The sequence below is a fragment of the Capsella rubella genome, unplaced genomic scaffold, assembly GCF_000375325.1.
Source record: "Capsella rubella cultivar Monte Gargano unplaced genomic scaffold, Caprub1_0 scaffold_1, whole genome shotgun sequence".
Lineage (NCBI taxonomy): Eukaryota > Viridiplantae > Streptophyta > Magnoliopsida > Brassicales > Brassicaceae > Capsella > Capsella rubella.
The window spans coordinates 1,414,661-1,432,626 of NW_006238923.1; the positions used below are offsets into that span (position 1 = coordinate 1,414,661).

Here is a 17,966-nt window from a genome sequence, read left to right on the forward strand (position 1 = left end):
ATAAAAAAACATGATTAGATATAATTGTTATGAGACACGGTCATAAAGTTAAATTCACTTTCAACTTTCAAATATAAAACTACGAGTACGATACGAGGACATGTAATTTAAATTGCTAAATTTAATTTCCACTTTCCTATTTATTTCAAATATTTAGACATGAAATGACAGGTACAAGAAGATAACGTATACTTCGGATAACAAAACTACGATAAATCCATGTATTAAAAAAATAGAAATACCTAAATCTTTAGAAAACAAAAAGGCTAAAACGTGAATCTTTGAATTAAAGAAATTAACGAGAAATAAAGATGAAACTGAATGATCAATAAAATTAAAAATCGAACAAGGATTGTCTATGCTAGGATTACAGACAGTGCATTGTGAATGAAAATGGTGGGAGCATGTGACTTAGATTGATAATTAGATTTTTATTAGTTTGATAAAAATAAATATTTAAACGAGGAATATGAGTATCCCGTCTAAATCTTTTGCCAAGTTTCTTATAATAAACATTGGCAAATGATTATGTTTTAAAAAGAAACGATTATGGAACATAAATTTTATGACAGATAGAAGACGGGAAGGGACGGGACGGGTCAGGACGAGACGGAAAGGAACAGGACGGGTTTCTATTCTAAACTACACATAAAACAATTCAAACTAAAGCCAAACCCAAATCAGATTGAACATCTCTAAGCAAACAGTTAGAAATGTTTTGATTAGTTTAAAAAATAAACACGTAATATCACTTATCATTTTCATTTAAAAAATGTTAAAATTGTAATTTTAAAATTTTATCATGTAATACAATATCTATATTTTACAACTGTATGTCTATATATAGTTTATCAAATAAACTCATATAATAAAATTTTACCGAAATAACATCTACTTAAAAAATCGTAATTTTGTAAAAATAACTCCGCACGTACGTGCGGGTCCATCACTAGTATCAGATAAATAGAAGATGATAATCAGCTAAATCTCGCCAGCGTTACTGTCAAAATTTATGGATTTTGTTTTTAATGTTTATAATCTAATTGACAATGATTGGATATTTGAATTGGTTTATATAATTTACACATTATGTTCGTTTTCACTTGCCATTTCATGATCCATTGCAAGATTCTGAATAAACAAGTGTGCACATTTGATACTAAGATTTAGAGCGCTCATCTGGACCAACTTCTCCACTGTTTCTTGAAAGATCCAATACGAAACTTGAAGAAAATAAAAAAAGCAATGATCAGAAACCCCACAAAAGCGATCCATATGCCAAAAATGCATCATTGCCTAAACTCACAAAACATTAACACTTATTAATCTCTCTCTCTCCTTTAATCCCCCATCATGCCTTTTTTTCTCATTTTCTTTCACGCCTCATCTTACAACCCTAATCACACACAGAAACCCCAAAACATAGCTTTTTTGCGTGTGTTATAAATCTCTGTTTTCTTAGTTAAGAGAGGCTCTTTGTCTAGTTTGTGTTCGATTGAGTGGGTGGAGGTTTGAATCGGAAGCAGGTCATTAACTTGGACCACCTGGCGACATCAACGAGAGAAAAGTGTTCGGCTTTGGTCCGGTCTTGTTACGTACCGTCAACGACTACTTGTTCTGACCACATTATTAATAAACCGAACACAGAAGTCGAAGATGGTCGTCTTGGCTACCGAGGAGGAGGAGGAAGACGGCGACGACTACATCAGCCGCCTAAGAGACACGGCGGAAGAAGCTGCACCGCTGTCTCTAGCGAGCCTTGCCGTCTCAAAAGCAACCTCAAGATCAAGACGGAGGCGGAGAAAGCCGTGGAGCAGAGGAAAGTAAGCTGGCCTGATGCTCACGGCAAAGATATTGCTCATGTTCAAGAGTTTGAGCTTAGGTAACTAATCCTATACTTGCAAAAAAAAAGTTCTCTTTGTTTGGATGATTTTGTAACTCGGCTGGTTAAATTTGGTTATCAGGAAAACCGTTACCGGTTTACCTTAATTAATCCGGTAAAAATGACATTAAATTTGCGTTTGTCAAATATATTTGCAGCGCATCGGAGGACGGAGAACATGCAGGATATTCTAAAAGAAAATATTGCGGTGGTGTCTGTATAATCCAGTAACATTATTATCCCATTTTGAGTTTTGTGTTTGAAATGTGTCTGAACTGTGTTGATGATTCATTGATACTAGTAGAATTTTCGTAAATTTATTATTAAGTAAAAATACTAAACCTATGAGATATTTGCCTCAAGACACATACCAAATTGCAGCTTATTTCAAGATGATATAATAATCGTATCCAACAGAAGAAAAGCAAAAGACAGAGAAAAAGTCACAACAACATAAACCCACATCATTCCTCAATTTCCCCCACTATATTTAATTGAATTTGTTTTTTTTTGTTTTTCCCTGGTTTATTAGTACAAGAACCAGGAAACAGGTTCCATTTGTTTTGTTTTCCTTCCAGTAGTAATAATCTGCTAGATTTTTCCTATTTCAGTATTTTATGTTCTCAGAGACGAAGAAAGATCTTCTTCTTACTTGTGTTACTCTTTCTTCAGCTGATTTGAGTTGACTTACCCTTCTTAGCTTTATTCTTCTCTTGGATCTTCTTTTTCTTCTCTTCAGATGTGATCCAATTGTATCCCCTTGGAATTGCAAATGGGTCTTGGTCGTTTTCGGCTTTACTGATGTTAATACCTCCAGAGCTCGAGCTTGTTGATGGACGCTGGCTCGGTGTTTTGATCCACTGAAACCATGAGGACGACGAGCTTGACGAGTTCTGTGTTTCTTCTCTAGGACTGTTCTTAACTGAATAAGTTGGACTTGATGGTGGCGTGACAAACTCATCTTCAATAGCTTCTAGCTCTTCAAACTTTGTAAATGTAACAAGTACTCTAATAGTAGGAATCACCGGAATAGCAACCTGCAGTAAAAAAATAAATCCAATTGAAATGAGCTAACAAGTTGTACTAAAATGATGATTCAGATCACACAAGGTTAAAAACATACCTTGACTGGGAATGTTCCGGAAGGTAGTTTCGTAATCATAAGCTCTCTCAAACGCCGAATTGCTTTGACTTTGTTTGCAAGAATATCGAGCAATGGAAGAAGTTCTTTTGTCTGTAACGGGAATCTCTCAGAAAGCCAAAGAACTGGTCTTAGCCCTTTCTTGTACTCGTTCTCTTTGCTTCCTTCTTTTCGCTTGCTACTTCCGCTGCCTTCTGATGTTGAAGCTTTTGACGAATCTCTTAATCCCCGATTTTCATCCCTCACCACAGTCTCAACCGTTGAGTGTCTTCCCGGCTTTATCGGTCTTCCTCCACGAGATGGAGAGTCATCGTCCCCAAGAAGATCGCTTACTTTCTCATCGACACTAAGTGAACTTCTTGGAGGAACACTACTTCGTTTATGCCCTTCCTCTCGTTTCCTCCATCCACTGAACCATCCTTTCTTCTCCTGTTTGCAATACCCGTTTCCATCCGTTACCGGAATCTCTCGATCCTCGAAAGAACAACTATTCTGCTTTTGAGAAATCCTAGAGCTCTCGCTGTTAGAAGATTCTTCCGGCGAATCCAACTTGAGCGCTAACTCCAGCTGCTTCTTCTCGTCCTCCGTCAAGATATCTCCAAGATCCTCGCTTTCTGAATCGTTTTCTTGATTAGTGTTTGAGAAAAGCTCCTCATCGGTCATTGCACCAGGTACTCTTCTTGATTTTATACTAACAACTACATTGTGCATATCGTACACTTTTGCTTTCCATTGCCCAACCATTTCTGTCTTCTCTTGACGCCTCCATGTTAATTGTGGGAAGAGAACAGCCTGAGTAACATCGATCCCGGGTCTGAAAATGCTTGTTTTGGACATCGCAGCCACTTCTTGGCGAACTTCTTCTTCTGATGCCGGAGCTCCAGCACCATCTAACGCATTCATAATCTCTTTATCCTTATGCGAAATCATAAGAAGAGAACCGGAAGGAACTTTACCATCCTCTGACCCATCTCCAAGAAAAAGTATGGTCTGATCTGATCTTTGAATCCTGAAACCATCAAACCCAGCCAATGTCATATCCGCTCTAAGATTTGCACCCCTCTTCCAAATCTTATAAGTATCCGAAGGCGCCACCCTAGAAATGAAAGGTATAACAGAGCTCTCGAAATGGAAAGTGATCTCCATGTAGAAATCTCTCATTCTATGCATAGTAGCCACAAGGCGAGGCAGCCTCCTGCACCACTTAGCCCAAGCCAAAGGCTGATAATGCCTCACGATAATCATAGCAATCCTCTCTTCTCTACCACAGATAGCTTCTTGCAGAGCGCTCCATCCATGCTCATTCTGCAAGCTCCAATCAGCTCCTGCAGCCATAAGCATCTCCGCGGAGGTCTCATCACCAAGCTTTACAGCTAAATGAAGAGCGGTGTCTCGGTTAACGACATCACGCCTGTCTATAACGGCTGCGATTGAGTCAGCTTTTGTCTCTTCAGCTACAGAAGCTGCTTCGTTCTTAACCTCAGACGGGTCACGCATCTTTGGAAGAGCGGATAACAATTTCTTGAGACCGGCATAATCTCTGGTGACAACAGCATGATGAGCAGGACTATGACCATACTTGGTAACATCAATGGTGCTTGCCATAACACAGGTAGTTGGATATAAGAAACAAAAAGCTTTAAAAAGACCAAGGAGGAACCCAACTCAAGTTACATCATCTTAAAACCTAAAAGTCTAAAACCCTCTCAACTCAGAAACACGAGTCTTGGTTTGCAAACCACAAGACCAATTCATAAACCTAATTGCAACTCTCCGAATATCAGACTAGAGGAAACAAATCTGAAAATTTGGAGATAAAACCCAAAACCCAAGCAAAATCCCCCAAATGCCTAGAGTAAAGCCGACAACTTGTAACAGATATAAGACACTAGGAATCGAAATTCAATCATTCAACTCCCCAAAACAGATCCAAATTAGAAATCCCAAACCGATAATTTATTTTTTGCCAAAAAAGGAAACTTTTTTTTTTTTGGTATACCCAGATCAAGAAGCAGACGAAAGACGGACGATTGAAGCTAATCAGCTGCTGGAGTGCTGGTACCAACCACAAGTAAGGGGAATTTATCTTTTAAAGTTCCCTGTAGAGAGGAATGATTCTAGCCTTTCCCGGAAAGCCAAAACAAAAAGAAGCCTCGAGATTCGTTGCTTCCGAGGAATCAGATCCGACCCAGATCGGGGAAAACCCACCCGAGAAGATTTGTTTTCGTGGACAGAAGAGATCTTAGAAAACAAGAGAGATGATGGCGAAGTAAGAGTAAGATTTTTCTAAGTTGGAAGAAAGGAATAAAATTTTTGTGAGAGAGGCAGAGGAACCGAAGAAGATGGACACGGTTCCTTTGGCTGTCTCCAATGGGAAGGTTCAAAGTCCGGTCGGGAAGCCTTTTACATGGAATCTTGGAAGAACTTTACTAGTTAGATATAATATCATAACCGTTAAAAGCTCTATAGCTCCTCCAAATTCTATTATTACGACATTAAATGAAATATTAAATTCTCAAGATTTCATTACTATAATTTTAACATAATAGTAACATACCAGACTACTAGAAAAAAATCAGCAAATATAACGTAGAACGAATGACTAGAAAAATTGAAACAAAACATATAGTTTGGTAAAAAGTGGTTTTTAATTTTTAGATTTGATTCAGAAAAAGCCAAATTGAAGCAAAAAAAGAGAGAGGGGATATTTCCTCGAATAATTCATTAAGAACGGGCCAAAAATAATTGGTTTTGAGGCAATTGGTGACTTGATTATCCCAATAAATGATTTTATTGTACTATGTTTTTTTTTTGTTTTTCTTAGTTTTGCTATTAAACAAATCCCCAAAGAAAAGTACGTTTGTCCTATATTTTTGTCAAACTTACATCATGATGAGTGGGTTTCAATGCGTGTAACTGATTTCGAATATCTCTATTTTGAATTTAAATTAAATTAAATTGACTTAGAAAAATCTGTTGTAAGGGGAACAATGACTTGAATATTCTCAGCCTCTAAATATTAAGTAATCAAATTGTTAATATGTACATCAGTTAGCATTAGTTTATATTAAGCTGACATAGTAAAAGTATTTCGACCCATATATAATGCATCAAAATAAGATTTATAGTTGTTAAAAATGTGACAAAATAACATAAGTATATTTTCAAAAAAAAAAAAATTCATCTGTAAAATATATTTTATGAATATATCAAAAACTTTGCACCCATCTTTTTTTTCTTTGTAAACTTGATTCTTGTTGGTTATATATATTTCAAACTTTTGACTGAGCAATTTGACCGCAATTTAAGATGTCAAAAAGAAAAGAAAAAAAAGGCCAACTTAGTGGACCTTAAGCCCAGCTTAAATCGTGTAAGCCAACATCATTAATTTAAGATCCAGAACCTGACCCGGTAATCCCTTACCCGACCCGTAACTATCTGAGGTCCAATCGTTGCACCCCTCTGAGCAAGAGGAGGAGATAGGGCAATTGTGATCGATGCAGTTGCTTCTCATCGAACAACTAGGGTTGGGTTTCGATTCGCACTTTCTAATCACATTCAATCGGGTAATTTCTTATTTACATATCTGTCTCTGTATGCGATAGATTTGTTGTTCTCTGCGATAGGATGCTTTTTTTTTTTTTTTGGGGTGTATCTACAATTCCTCCTATGAATCTTCGATCGTCTGTTAGTTGCGTTGTTTAATTTCTCAGTTTTTTCCGATGATAATCAATTCGAAGGCATATGTCCATAGAAATTTGTTTTTTTCTGCAATTCGATTGAAATAGTTCTCTTTGGGTAATCTTAACGTTTGGTGAAACTGTGTGTTGCTTAAGTTGTAATCTGGGGTTTATGTTTTGAAAATTCCTGATAGAACTCTCATTTACATCTCACTAATCAGAAAAATCTACTGTAACACTATTTGAGCATTGCTTTCGATTTCTTTTATTTGTTTATTTTTGATTTAACTGTTTCAGGATGGAGAACACTGACGTTGAAATGGTAATCACCATTCCTGATACTCCAGATAGACCGGTACGACGTCGAGAGGTTAATAGAAGACCACATTCTCCAGAAGCACTGAGATATCCAAGAGAAGAGTACCGTAATTATCTTAACGGTAGAACTAGATCATCCCCTGAAATTGCGGAAAACCGTGGATCTTCTGATACACCAACTGAGAATGGACATCGCTCGCGCTCTTTGTTTAGGAGAGCAGCGGTTGACAAGGATAAAGGAAAATCCATCTCCACAGATCCACGCGGGGCTCGTGTTGAGAAAAATCCGGTTTTAAATTTGAATCATCATAATGGACATGCTCATGTTGCTGCATCGAGATACTTACCATCTGAAGGTATAAGAGAATTGCACACAAGTAGTGGTTCTTCTCCTTCACGAAGTGATCTTGTACTGCCCGGGATCAGTAATAAGGGCAAAGAAAAAACAGATTGTGGATCTGTTTCTAATAGAGAAACAATTGACCTTTCCAGTGACAGACAACAGAACAGAGGCACTAAAAGATTGGTAAGACATGGCTGCATATCCCCACATGGAATAGCAGCTAGAGCAAGACAAGCTGCTGATACCATTTCCAAGGAAACAGTTAGTGTTGAACAGGAGCTAGCTCCTGAACCTGCGTCTTTGATTGGTATTAGACAGATTGTTTCTGGAAACGATATTCATGGAAGAGCTAGAGGCAAAAGACCAGAAAGTTCGCACACCAGGTAATATGTTTTCCTTATCTTGTATTAGATTTTTATATGGATATCGAAAGGATGATCCCTTCTTGTTTTTTTTTTTTTCGGTGCTATAAGAGTTTCTATTCTTTGTATAGGGTGGCGAGTAGAGATGGCTTGGAGGGGTGGGTTACTACGGGTAACCGGAAATCAAATATGGACCATGAAATGAATCAGAGGGATGAGAGTGACACACGTGGAATTTGTAGTTCTGTTTCCAGACTTGATGTGCATGAAACGGGTGTAGTGGAAAGAGAATCTAGACAACAACGACGGCGGAAAAATGGATTTGCTACTTCAAGGGCTTCAAATGAGCCAGAAGTTACTGTTACTAGATCTTCTGGGGAACCATCTAGTTCAAGGCCACCACGAATTCAGAACCATCAAAGATACAGCACCCAAGTGTTGGAAATTGAAGATTCTTCTCCTGAAGTACGGGTCTTCCAGGGTCCTAGACATATTGACAACGCTGTATCTGATGTGAATGTAAGACAAATAGAAGCAGATGAGATTTTGGCCCGTGAATTGCAAGAACAGCTCTACCAAGAAGAGATGTTGATCAGATCCGAGCAGGTAGATTTTCGAGCTCCCTTTCTATGTATGTCTTCTATCTGTTCCATCCTTTTATCAGTCAAGGTCTCTAATTGTTTTATTTCGACGTCATGCGTTGGAACAGATCGATTTAAACATAGCCAGGTTGCTGGAACAAGAAGAGATTCCTCTCCGTGCTTCTTCAAGTCGTTCTTCTACTCGTAATACTCGGAACTCTGATGCTGTAAGTCATGGACAAGAAACTTCCTGTGTTGGAGTTTTTCACTCGGGGTTCTTTCGATATGCTGTTTTCGGATGCGAGATTAATCATTATTAAACCTGGATGAGTTTTTTTCTAAAACTTGTACTTGAAAAGAATCTGGCTTTGGAATCATTCTGAATATCTTACATGTTGTTTTAATACCAATGGATATTAATTACAGATTGCAGCAAGCCCAGGTGGGAGAAGTCGCCTGGAAGCACGACTACAACAACAGTCTTCAAGGAGGCGACTGAATCCTCCACAGGCTCGTGCTCGTGCTCCTGTTAGAGCACCACCACGGGGTCGAGGTCATCGATTAGGTCGTGCATCTGGTTTTCTAGATAGAGCTTTGAATCTCGGTTTTTCAAATGATATGAGCTTTGATGCGGTACTCTTCAACCTCTTTATATACCGAATGTCGCTTATGTTTTTATGAAGTAATGTAAAACTAAAAGCTAAGAATCCTTTACCTTTTTCAATGTAACAGAGAATAGATTTTCTAGAGGGACTAGAGAATGCCATTGAACACTCATTCAACAATCGCAATCTTCTTCACATGGATCGTGACTTTACCGAGTATGATATCTAGTAGTTTCTTTTTCCTTATTTGATAATGATTTTTTAATATATGAAGCTTGATCATTTTAACTATTTTCCAATGCAGAGATGATTACGAAATGCTGCTAGCTCTTGATGAAAACAACCATCGACATGGTGGTGCTTCTACTCAACGCATTAACAACTTACCAGAGTCTACAGTTCAGGTAAGCTAAAAGGTTTCACTTGTAATATCCAATTTTTCATATCGAAATTTGTTTGCTAAAACTGATCGGTTTGGTGTAATATGCAGACTGATAAGTTTGAAGAAACTTGTGTTATTTGTCTTGAAACACCGACGATCGGAGACACCATACGTCATCTTCCTTGTTTGCACAAATTCCATAAAGATGTAAGGCTCCTTAACTGATTCGAATCAAAACCCCTTGTACAGTAGTATAAGATGAGAAGTTCGCAAATTAACCCCTTGTTGTTTATGAACTGTGCAGTGTATTGATCCGTGGCTAGGACGGAGTAAAGCATGCCCGGTTTGCAAATCCTCGGTTACTTGATAAGGCTTTCAAAAACGCAACGGAGAATGTTACAAATTTATCATTTCACCCTTCCAAGCAGGTGGATCCTCTGGAATCGTCTTCCTGGTAAGCCAAACAACATTCTTCGCCATCGAATTTGAAACTCATGAAACCGTTTTTACTACCGTTTACGCGGGAGGAAGTAACTTTGTATCTCTCTGTGATTATTTATTTAGTTGGGTTTAAATTTTTCTAGCTAAAAACTTTTTCGTAGATTAAGTAGTCGGTTTTAATATCATCACTTTAGTTTTTTGGTCTTGATTAAACCTATATACTTTTTGAAATAGCGCACAAAGGCTTCGTTATAATAAAGTAATATTGATTATTCAAAAGTCGAAAGTCTATATAATAAACTTATTAATTCACTTGATTTTAAAGACTTTTTAAGTCACTTGATTTACACAAAGAAGCAAATACATACATTAATCATATCAAAGAGGGAAACAGATTAATAAAAGAGAAACGACAGACATTTCAGTTATTATTTCATAAAGAATTAAACTTATGCATGGGGGATTATTGTATAGCTCCTCGTCAATGCGCACAACGGTTTATCAAATTCTCAGTGACCTCCACCGCCGATTCCTCCGCCAACTTCTTTACCGGCTCCTTCACCAATTTCTTTTCCGGCTCCTCCACCAATTTCTTTACCGGCTCCTCCACCAATTTCTTTACCGGTTCCTCCAACGATTCCTCCAATGGCTCCACCGTCAACTCCCTTGTCACCTCCCTTACCGGCTCCGCCGTCAATTCCTTTACCGACTCCGCCGTCGATCCCTTTACCGACTCCACCTTCAACTCCTTTACCGACTCCCCCGTCGACTCCTTTACCGAATCCTCCTTCAGGTCCTTTACCGGCTCCGCCTTCAACTCCTTTACCGAATCCGCCGCCACCAAAACCACCGCCTATCGCGCCACCAAAGCCTCCAATACTGCCTCCAATCCAGCCGCCACCTGATCCAAAGCCGCCTCCACCGCCTAAGTCGCCGAAGCCTTTCTTAAAGCCCTTCTTGTGGAGGAGAGGACGAGGGTGAGGGTGGGGAAACAAGTGCTTGTCATCACCCAACTCTGTTTTACCCATAGTAAAATCTGTGAACAAAGCAAGTAGCAAAACAAACACAGAAGCTCTACAGGCGATAAGACCCATGATTATTGGATACTTGAAATGTTTGTAGTTAAAATATTAGAAGCTTATTTTGAAAGAGGATGTTTTTTGTATATGACATTGCTTTGTTGCATGAGTAGTATATATATATCGAGACCAGAGAGAGACTTAAGAGATCGTGACAGTATAAAAGCACTTTCGTCAACTGTACGTAAGACTTAAATAAAACGGTTCACATGGTTTCCTTCCTACAAGAGGAGACAACTCCGGTTTTGTTTGTTTGTTTGTGTATTCTTGATAAATGAAACCGAGGGATATATATTCAAAGATCAATGGCGTTTACAGTGAGGCTAATGATAACTGGAATCACAGAGAAAAACATAATCCTTCTATTAAGAGAGTGATCACACCATGAATTGGCAAGAAACCAGTATTTAAGGAGTAAACCAAAACAATATGGCCGGTTCAACCTGTACAATAACTAGGATATTTAATTGATGTTGAGTAACAGTTCAATTTCAATGATGATACAATTCACATTCACCGGTCATTGGACAAGTTTTTATGTGTCATCGTCTGCCCAACTGCCAATATTGATCTCATCCAACACAAAGAGCAAAATATGATGCAAAATATAGTTGAAGAATTGGGGAACCTATGACACCAATTATTATATACAGTTCGTTCGTCGAATTATCTCTTTGCTCACACTCGCACCATTAGAAAACTCATCATATGCTTTACTTCTTCCAAACAAACAAATTAAGCAAGAATTTTGGGCCGTTAATACTATATATTTGGGAGACAGAGCCTCGGTCGACTATATTTCATATGGTGCTAGCAGATAAAGGGGTGAATATATAATGGGCCGTTAGATGGGTCTTTTTCTTAATAATAAGATTAATGTGGCCCATCGTTGTCAAAATGAAATTGTAATCTTAATAAAAAGTTTGGGGGATTTATGTAATTACTTGACTTGTTGGGTAAGTATCTTAATATTCGATAAATCCAGAATTTTTCGATTTTTATTAGACTTGTGAAAAGCGAACTCTTCTCTCAAAATCAATCCTCTAATAAGATTTGCTCGATACCTCGATTGAGGTTACCCCCAAGCTCAGTTCTTGTTCCTCCGTCTGATCAACACTCTTTCTCCACCGCTAGGGTTTTTTTCTTAACTTCCGATTAGGATAATGGCCGCCGCGATGGTTAGTTCGGCCGGTGGGTTACTGGCAATGCTCAATGAACCCCATCCTTCCTTGAAACTCCACGCTCTCTCCTATCTCAACAGACTGGTTGACCAATTTTGGCCCGAGATCTCCACCAGTGTCCCAATCATGTATTCTCTCTCTTCCTCAGTTTTTTACTTATACTCTTAGGTTTTTTTTTCTTCGCTTTGTTAATTTCGCTCGATCTGTTTGCTTGCTCGATCGGTGAAGCTTGTGGGATTTGGGTTGCTTTCCCTTTCTTATTTAGGACTTAGGATGCTTGAAATTTCAAGTTTATAGTTAGTCATGGACAGTTGTGACGAGGTGAAGTTTGATGGGCAAAGCAAAGCGTTCGAGTTACAACTTACAAAACTTTATTTCATTGCTTTACTTAAATTTTGTAGATTCTGAATAGACCCATTGTTTGTCTGAGTTGAGCACGCTCCCGTTTGGACACCATCTGGATATTTTGTTCCCTTTGAAAGTTGTAGAAACTGTATTTATCGAGATCTTACACTGTTTTGTGCTGCTTGATATCTTGATTCTGAGACTTTCTTTCTTTTTTCTTTTTTTTTTTCTGGTAGAGAGAGCTTATACGAAGATGAAGAGTTTGATCAGCATCAACGACAGCTTGCTGCCTTGTTGGTCTCCAAGGTAAAGTTACATTTTTTTTTATCTAACTTACATGATGAAAAATTGCGTACATAATACTGACCACATGTGTTAGTAGAGTAAGGTGTGCAATTTACACGAATACATTATGGTTGTTTCTATTAAAAGCTGATAGAGGGTGGTAGACGTTTAGAGCTTGACTTTCTTGTAATCGAGTTATGTGATTGTACACTTGTTTTCTTATGATGATTGTTATTTTGTCTTACCTCAGGTTTTCTATTACTTGGGTGAGCTTAACGATTCATTGTCCTATGCCCTTGGAGCTGGATCCTTATTTGATGTGTCAGAGGATTCTGATTATGTTCATACTCTACTAGGTAAGGAGGATATTACGCTCATACATAAAGCCAAGATAAATGGCAAGATTAAGCAAACACTTTAGAGTTTTAGACGAGATATTTTCTAACTAATAAGACTTGCACATCCATTTTTCTTCTAATACGACTTGCACTATCAGCCATCTTATCATTTCTATAAGACTTGCACATCCGTCTATCTTTTAATAAAATTGTTCTCCGAGAAAGTCATATCGCAAAGACATGATAAGATGGTTGATACTGACCTGACTGCTTCTAATTGTTTGATGTATAATATTTACTCATCGGATGCTTCTTTCTTCGATTTCAGCTAAAGCAATAGATGAGTATGCTATTCTTAGATCAAAGGCAGTCGAGTCAAGTGAGGTTGTGGAAATCGACCCGAGATTGGAGGCCATCGTTGAACGAATGCTAGACAAGTATGGGATACCTAATTTAATTATAATTTGTCTGTCTTTTTAGTTATTTAATTTTACTCACATGATTTTCTGTTTTGCAGATGTATCACTGATGGAAAGTATCAACAAGCCATGGGAATTGCTATAGAATGTCGGAGATTGGATAAGTTGGAGGAAGCAATTGTAAAGAGCGAAAATGTGCAGGGAACATTATCTTACTGCATCAATGTTTCTCACTCTTTTGTTAACCACAGAGAATATAGACATGAGGTGAGTTTGGTGGCCACAGAACTGGAATTTAATAGGTGTAATATGTTTATGACACTATTGAGCTGATAATGATACATCTTCTTTTATCTTTCCTTGCAAATATGGTGTTCATACAGACCTTATATTGTTTTTTCTTAACCATTGTTGTTGTAGTTCATTGCATCCGTTATGTCATATCCCAAAATATTTTTGTAGGTAATTTGTATTTACTGTTAACTTACAAATGATAACATCCTTACATTGTTTAATTCTTGCAGGTTCTTAGGTTGCTTGTTAATGTATACCAGAAGCTGGCTTCTCCTGATTATTTGAGCATTTGTCAATGTCTTATGTTCTTGGATGAACCACAAGGTGTTGCAAGCATAATAGAGAAGCTTCTTCGCTCAGATAGCAAGGATGATGCTTTATTGGCTTTGCAAATCGCTTTCGATCTTGTAGAGAATGAGCACCAGGCATTTCTTATGAGTGTCAGAGACCGCCTTCCAGCTCCCAAGACCCGTCTTGTAGAAGCAGTTGAGACCTCTACTACTCAAAATGAGAACACTGCAGGGGATGTCCAGATGGCCGTTGACACTCCATCTCAGACAGTTGTGCATGAAACAGATACTGCTGACGCTGTGTACGCTGAGAGGTTAACAAAGGTTAAGGGAATTTTATCTGGAGAGACATCAATACAGCTGACCCTCCAGTTTCTTTACAGCCATAACAAGTAAGGCAGTTAATTTTGCTTATAAATTTTAATATCTTGAAAGGATATTTTGTTCTTAAGTTGTTTCTTTAAGAGAGTAACATGTTTCAGCGATGACCATTGTTTTTCTGTAGATCGGACTTGCTAATCCTGAAGACAATAAAGCAGTCCGTTGAAATGCGGAACAGTGTATGTCACAGTGCTACAATATATGCTAATGCTATAATGCATGCTGGAACGACAGTTGACACTTTTCTCAGGGAGAATTTGGTAATAGTTTACTTTCTCTATCACTTTTTTCACTTGTTTTAATGTTAATGACGTGGCATGATATTTATTCTTCTCTTCTTTTCCATTTTTTTTTTGAATTGACAGGATTGGCTGAGCAGGGCCACCAATTGGGCGAAGTTTAGTGCTACAGCAGGATTAGGTGTTATTCATAGAGGCCACTTGCAACAGGGAAGGTCACTGATGGCTCCATATTTGCCTCAGGGAGGAGCAGGTGGTGGTGGGAGTCCTTATTCCGAAGGGGGTGCTTTATATGCTCTTGGCCTTATTCATGCCAACCATGGTGAGGGAATCAAGCAATTTCTTCGTGATAGCCTACGCAGCACTAGTGTTGAGGTATTTGGCTATATCATTATTATGGATAGTCTCTCGTTATATTACCAAAATGTTAGTCTTTTGTTTAGATTTGAAAAAAATATATGATTGCAGGTTATTCAACATGGAGCTTGTTTAGGTCTTGGTTTGGCTGCCCTTGGGACAGCTGATGAAGACATATATGATGATATCAAAAGCGTGCTTTACACTGACAGTGCTGTTGCTGGTGAAGCTGCCGGCATCAGCATGGGTCTATTGTTAGTTGGAACTGCGACTGATAAGGCAAGTGAGATGCTCGCTTATGCTCACGAGACTCAGCATGAGAAGATAATAAGGTAATATGAAGTCCAGAACATGCTTTTTGTTGTGTTTGTGGGTGCATGATAATATCTTTCAATCTTTAAGTAACCAACATCTCATATTTTGTTTAGGGGATTGGCTCTAGGAATAGCTCTCACAGTATATGGTAGAGAAGAGGGAGCAGATACATTGATTGAGCAGATGACAAGAGATCAAGACCCTATCATCCGTTATGGTGGAATGTATGCACTCGCATTGGCATACAGTGGAACCGCTAATAACAAAGCCATCCGCCAACTTCTTCACTTTGCTGTGTCTGATGTCAGTGACGATGTCAGGAGGACTGCTGTTCTTGCACTTGGATTTGTCTTATACTCTGATCCAGAGCAGGTAACTCCATCTTCCTTTTGCGTCATTAACTTTTTGACACTGAAGTCTATTTTCTTTAGTGTCTTTTTTAGGGCTCTTGTGCTCACTTACACTTATTGACTAGTTGCACAATATTTTAACTGTGTAGACTCCCCGAATTGTATCCCTTCTTTCTGAGTCGTACAATCCGCATGTCCGCTATGGAGCAGCTCTTGCAGTTGGCATCTCTTGTGCAGGCACTGGCTTGAGTGAGGCGATATCCTTGTTGGAGCCACTTACATCAGATGTGGTGGACTTTGTTCGTCAAGGTGCTCTGATTGCCATGGCCATGGTGATGGTCCAAATTAGTGAAGCAAGCGATTCTCGCGTTGGAGCATTTAGGTTAGTAAAACTCTGATCTCTTTATCAATAGGAGGTAGATAATAGTTCCCTTCTGAAGACTAGTTTGTCTGATTTTTTGCAGGCGTCAACTTGAGAAGATAATACTTGACAAGCATGAAGATACAATGAGCAAGATGGGAGCAATTTTGGCTTCAGGTATTCTTGATGCTGGTGGAAGGAATGTGACGATAAGACTACTCTCCAAGACAAAACATGACAAAGTCACTGCTGTCATTGGCCTGGCTGTCTTTAGCCAATTTTGGTATTGGTACCCATTGATTTACTTCATAAGCTTGGCGTTCTCACCAACCGCGTTCATCGGTTTGAACTACGATCTCAAAGTCCCAAAGTTTGAATTCATGTCGCACGCAAAACCATCTTTGTTTGAGTATCCAAAACCAACCACGGTTGCTACTGCCAACACCGCTGCCAAATTACCAACTGCTGTGCTCTCAACCTCAGCCAAAGCGAAAGCTAGGGCTAAGAAAGAAGCAGAGCAGAAAGCTAATGCTGAGAAGTCTGGCAACGATGCTGGAAAAGCAAAAGCAGCGTCAGATGAGAAGGAATCAGACTCTATGCAGGTAAATTGCAAATTTAATTCCCAACTTCTTCGTCTAAAATGTCAATCCAAGATTAGTAAGTTTCTGTTATGGCCAATGATACTTTCTTGAACAGATGCAATCTCATGATCATGATGATCCTATCTGTTTGACTCAAAAACTAATTTAGAAATTTTCTACGTTGGCTAATGCTGCTCCTATGTTGAATATATCAGTCTAGAGTTTATTGATCATGTATATCTTCTGTGTGTTACTGGCAGGTAGATGGCACAGCTGCAACGGTGGAGAAGAAGGTTGAGCCCGAAGCGACGTTTGAGATGCTAGTGAACCCTGCACGTGTAGTCCCTTCACAGGAGAAATACATAAAATTGATGGAGGAAAGCAGATATGTACCGGTGAAGCTAGCTCCATCAGGGTTTGTTCTTCTACGAGACTTGCGTCCTCATGAGCCTGAGGTTCTGTCTCTTACTGATGCACCAACTTCAACAGCATCTCCTGCTGGTGGTGCAGCAGCTACAGGACAAGGCCAACAAGCAACCACCGCCTCGGCTATGGCTGTAGATGACGAGCCACAACCTCCACAAGCCTTTGAATACGCTTCTCCATGATTTTGTTTTTGGATTAGTGGGTAATTTGTTTTCCGTTGAGCAAACAAACAAAGAGTTGCTTTTTTTGTAATCTTGGGAGACTAGTACTAGTACTTTATTGCATTGGTTCCGACTTGTTCTTGTGTAAGCTTCTTTTTTAATTTGTCTCTTTAAATCTTAAGGTCATCAAAGTATAAACTATAAATGGTAAACAACTAAACATTATTTTGTTACCATTCAAGCAGTTCATGTAGGATTAGTAGTCTAGGGAAATAAATTTACATGAGAAAAGTTCGTGAAACTAAAATTTGTTTCAGTGATATTGTTGAACTAAATATTCAAAGAATTAAATCTTACATAAATATTCAATGGAAAAATATCTAATTTCGGTTTTGGGCCAAAATAATAAGGTTTCAAAATTTAATGTGGGTCTAAACTCCAGATGATAACTACGTTGAAGCCCAATGGATAGTATAAAAAGGTCATACGGGAATATGTTACCCACTCGCATACATAGCGCGTCGAAGCCACCGCCACGAAATCTCTGGACTATAGACTTTGGAAACCGTCTTTTTTATTAAAATTAATAAACTTGGCGCGTGAGCGGATTTTTTTTTTTTAACGAATTGAAAAAAACGCAACCGAGTTTGACTAACTTAAGAGCGTTTACGGGGGAGCCCAGCCCATGTCTGTTTTTTTTTTTTTTTTGTCAACAGCCCATGTCTGTTTTATTTCTCGTCAGATGTTTTTTTTTTTTTTTAACACTGAATACTTTATTAATTACCAGTAAGATCTCCTCAGATGTTTTTATGAGAATTTTAACACAAAC

The 17,966-nt window shown here is 38.5% G+C and overlaps 5 protein-coding genes across 6 annotated transcripts; 3 read left to right on the top strand and 2 right to left on the bottom strand.

Annotated features, from left to right (window-relative positions):
• The first annotated feature begins 1,352 nt into the window (after positions 1-1,352).
• On the top strand, positions 1,353-2,202 carry LOC111832518. Its single transcript, XM_023789244.1, has 2 exons — positions 1,353-1,882; positions 2,041-2,202. Exon 1 carries the CDS (start codon positions 1,657-1,659, stop codon positions 1,825-1,827), a length of 171 nt encoding a protein of 56 aa, XP_023645012.1. The 5' UTR covers positions 1,353-1,656; the 3' UTR covers positions 1,828-1,882; positions 2,041-2,202.
• Positions 2,203-2,257: 55 nt separating this feature from the next.
• On the bottom strand, positions 2,258-5,442 carry LOC17899142 (ankyrin repeat domain-containing protein 13C). Its single transcript, XM_023789243.1, has 2 exons — positions 3,006-5,442; positions 2,258-2,919 (listed from the first exon to the last, which is right to left on the bottom strand). Exons 1-2 carry the CDS (start codon positions 4,626-4,628, stop codon positions 2,551-2,553), a joined length of 1,992 nt encoding a protein of 663 aa, XP_023645011.1. The 5' UTR covers positions 4,629-5,442; the 3' UTR covers positions 2,258-2,550.
• Positions 5,443-6,438: 996 nt separating this feature from the next.
• On the top strand, positions 6,439-10,297 carry LOC17899494 (E3 ubiquitin-protein ligase RLIM). Of its 2 annotated transcripts, XR_002835415.1 has the most exons (10): positions 6,439-6,589; positions 7,001-7,747; positions 7,858-8,332; positions 8,436-8,534; positions 8,734-8,940; positions 9,040-9,128; positions 9,217-9,316; positions 9,403-9,501; positions 9,599-9,748; positions 10,210-10,297. XR_002835415.1 is itself a non-coding variant. In XM_006306943.2 (9 exons), exons 2-9 carry the CDS (start codon positions 7,002-7,004, stop codon positions 9,659-9,661), a joined length of 1,878 nt encoding a protein of 625 aa, XP_006307005.1. In that variant the 5' UTR covers positions 6,439-6,589; position 7,001; the 3' UTR covers positions 9,662-9,939. The 2 variants fall into 2 exon arrangements, 1 of the variants encoding a protein (XP_006307005.1); XM_006306943.2 differs by lacking the exon at positions 10,210-10,297 and having other exon boundaries at positions 9,599-9,939.
• LOC111832530 (glycine-rich protein 23) lies at positions 10,029-10,975 on the bottom strand. Its single transcript, XM_023789362.1, has one exon. It carries the CDS (start codon positions 10,827-10,829, stop codon positions 10,245-10,247), a length of 585 nt encoding a protein of 194 aa, XP_023645130.1. The 5' UTR covers positions 10,830-10,975; the 3' UTR covers positions 10,029-10,244.
• An 870-nt stretch (positions 10,976-11,845) lies between these two features.
• On the top strand, positions 11,846-17,318 carry LOC17900897 (26S proteasome non-ATPase regulatory subunit 1 homolog B). Its single transcript, XM_006306613.2, has 13 exons — positions 11,846-12,123; positions 12,577-12,646; positions 12,876-12,981; positions 13,292-13,400; positions 13,481-13,649; positions 13,907-14,358; positions 14,472-14,607; positions 14,713-14,961; positions 15,055-15,275; positions 15,372-15,630; positions 15,758-15,990; positions 16,073-16,571; positions 16,811-17,318. The coding sequence occupies exons 1-13, from the start codon at positions 11,978-11,980 to the stop codon at positions 17,156-17,158; spliced, it is 2,997 nt and encodes a 998-aa protein (XP_006306675.1). The 5' UTR covers positions 11,846-11,977; the 3' UTR covers positions 17,159-17,318.
• The last annotated feature ends 648 nt before the right edge of the window (positions 17,319-17,966 follow it).

Coding starts and splice junctions, on each gene's coding strand:
- LOC111832518 (XM_023789244.1), top strand. CDS start 1,657: ATGGTCGTCTTGGCTACCGAGGAGGAGGAGGAAGACGGCGACGACTAC.
- LOC111832530 (XM_023789362.1), bottom strand. CDS start 10,829: ATGGGTCTTATCGCCTGTAGAGCTTCTGTGTTTGTTTTGCTACTTGCT.
- LOC17899142 (XM_023789243.1), bottom strand. CDS start 4,628: ATGGCAAGCACCATTGATGTTACCAAGTATGGTCATAGTCCTGCTCAT. Junction 2,920..3,005: donor CCGGAACATTCCCAGTCAAG/GTATGTTTTTAA, acceptor TTTTTACTGCAG/GTTGCTATTCCGGTGATTCC.
- LOC17900897 (XM_006306613.2), top strand. CDS start 11,978: ATGGCCGCCGCGATGGTTAGTTCGGCCGGTGGGTTACTGGCAATGCTC. Junction 13,650..13,906: donor ACAGAGAATATAGACATGAG/GTGAGTTTGGTG, acceptor TAATTCTTGCAG/GTTCTTAGGTTGCTTGTTAA. Junction 16,572..16,810: donor AGGAATCAGACTCTATGCAG/GTAAATTGCAAA, acceptor TGTTACTGGCAG/GTAGATGGCACAGCTGCAAC.
- LOC17899494 (XM_006306943.2), top strand. CDS start 7,002: ATGGAGAACACTGACGTTGAAATGGTAATCACCATTCCTGATACTCCA. Junction 8,535..8,733: donor ATACTCGGAACTCTGATGCT/GTAAGTCATGGA, acceptor TATTAATTACAG/ATTGCAGCAAGCCCAGGTGG. Junction 9,502..9,598: donor TGCACAAATTCCATAAAGAT/GTAAGGCTCCTT, acceptor TGAACTGTGCAG/TGTATTGATCCGTGGCTAGG.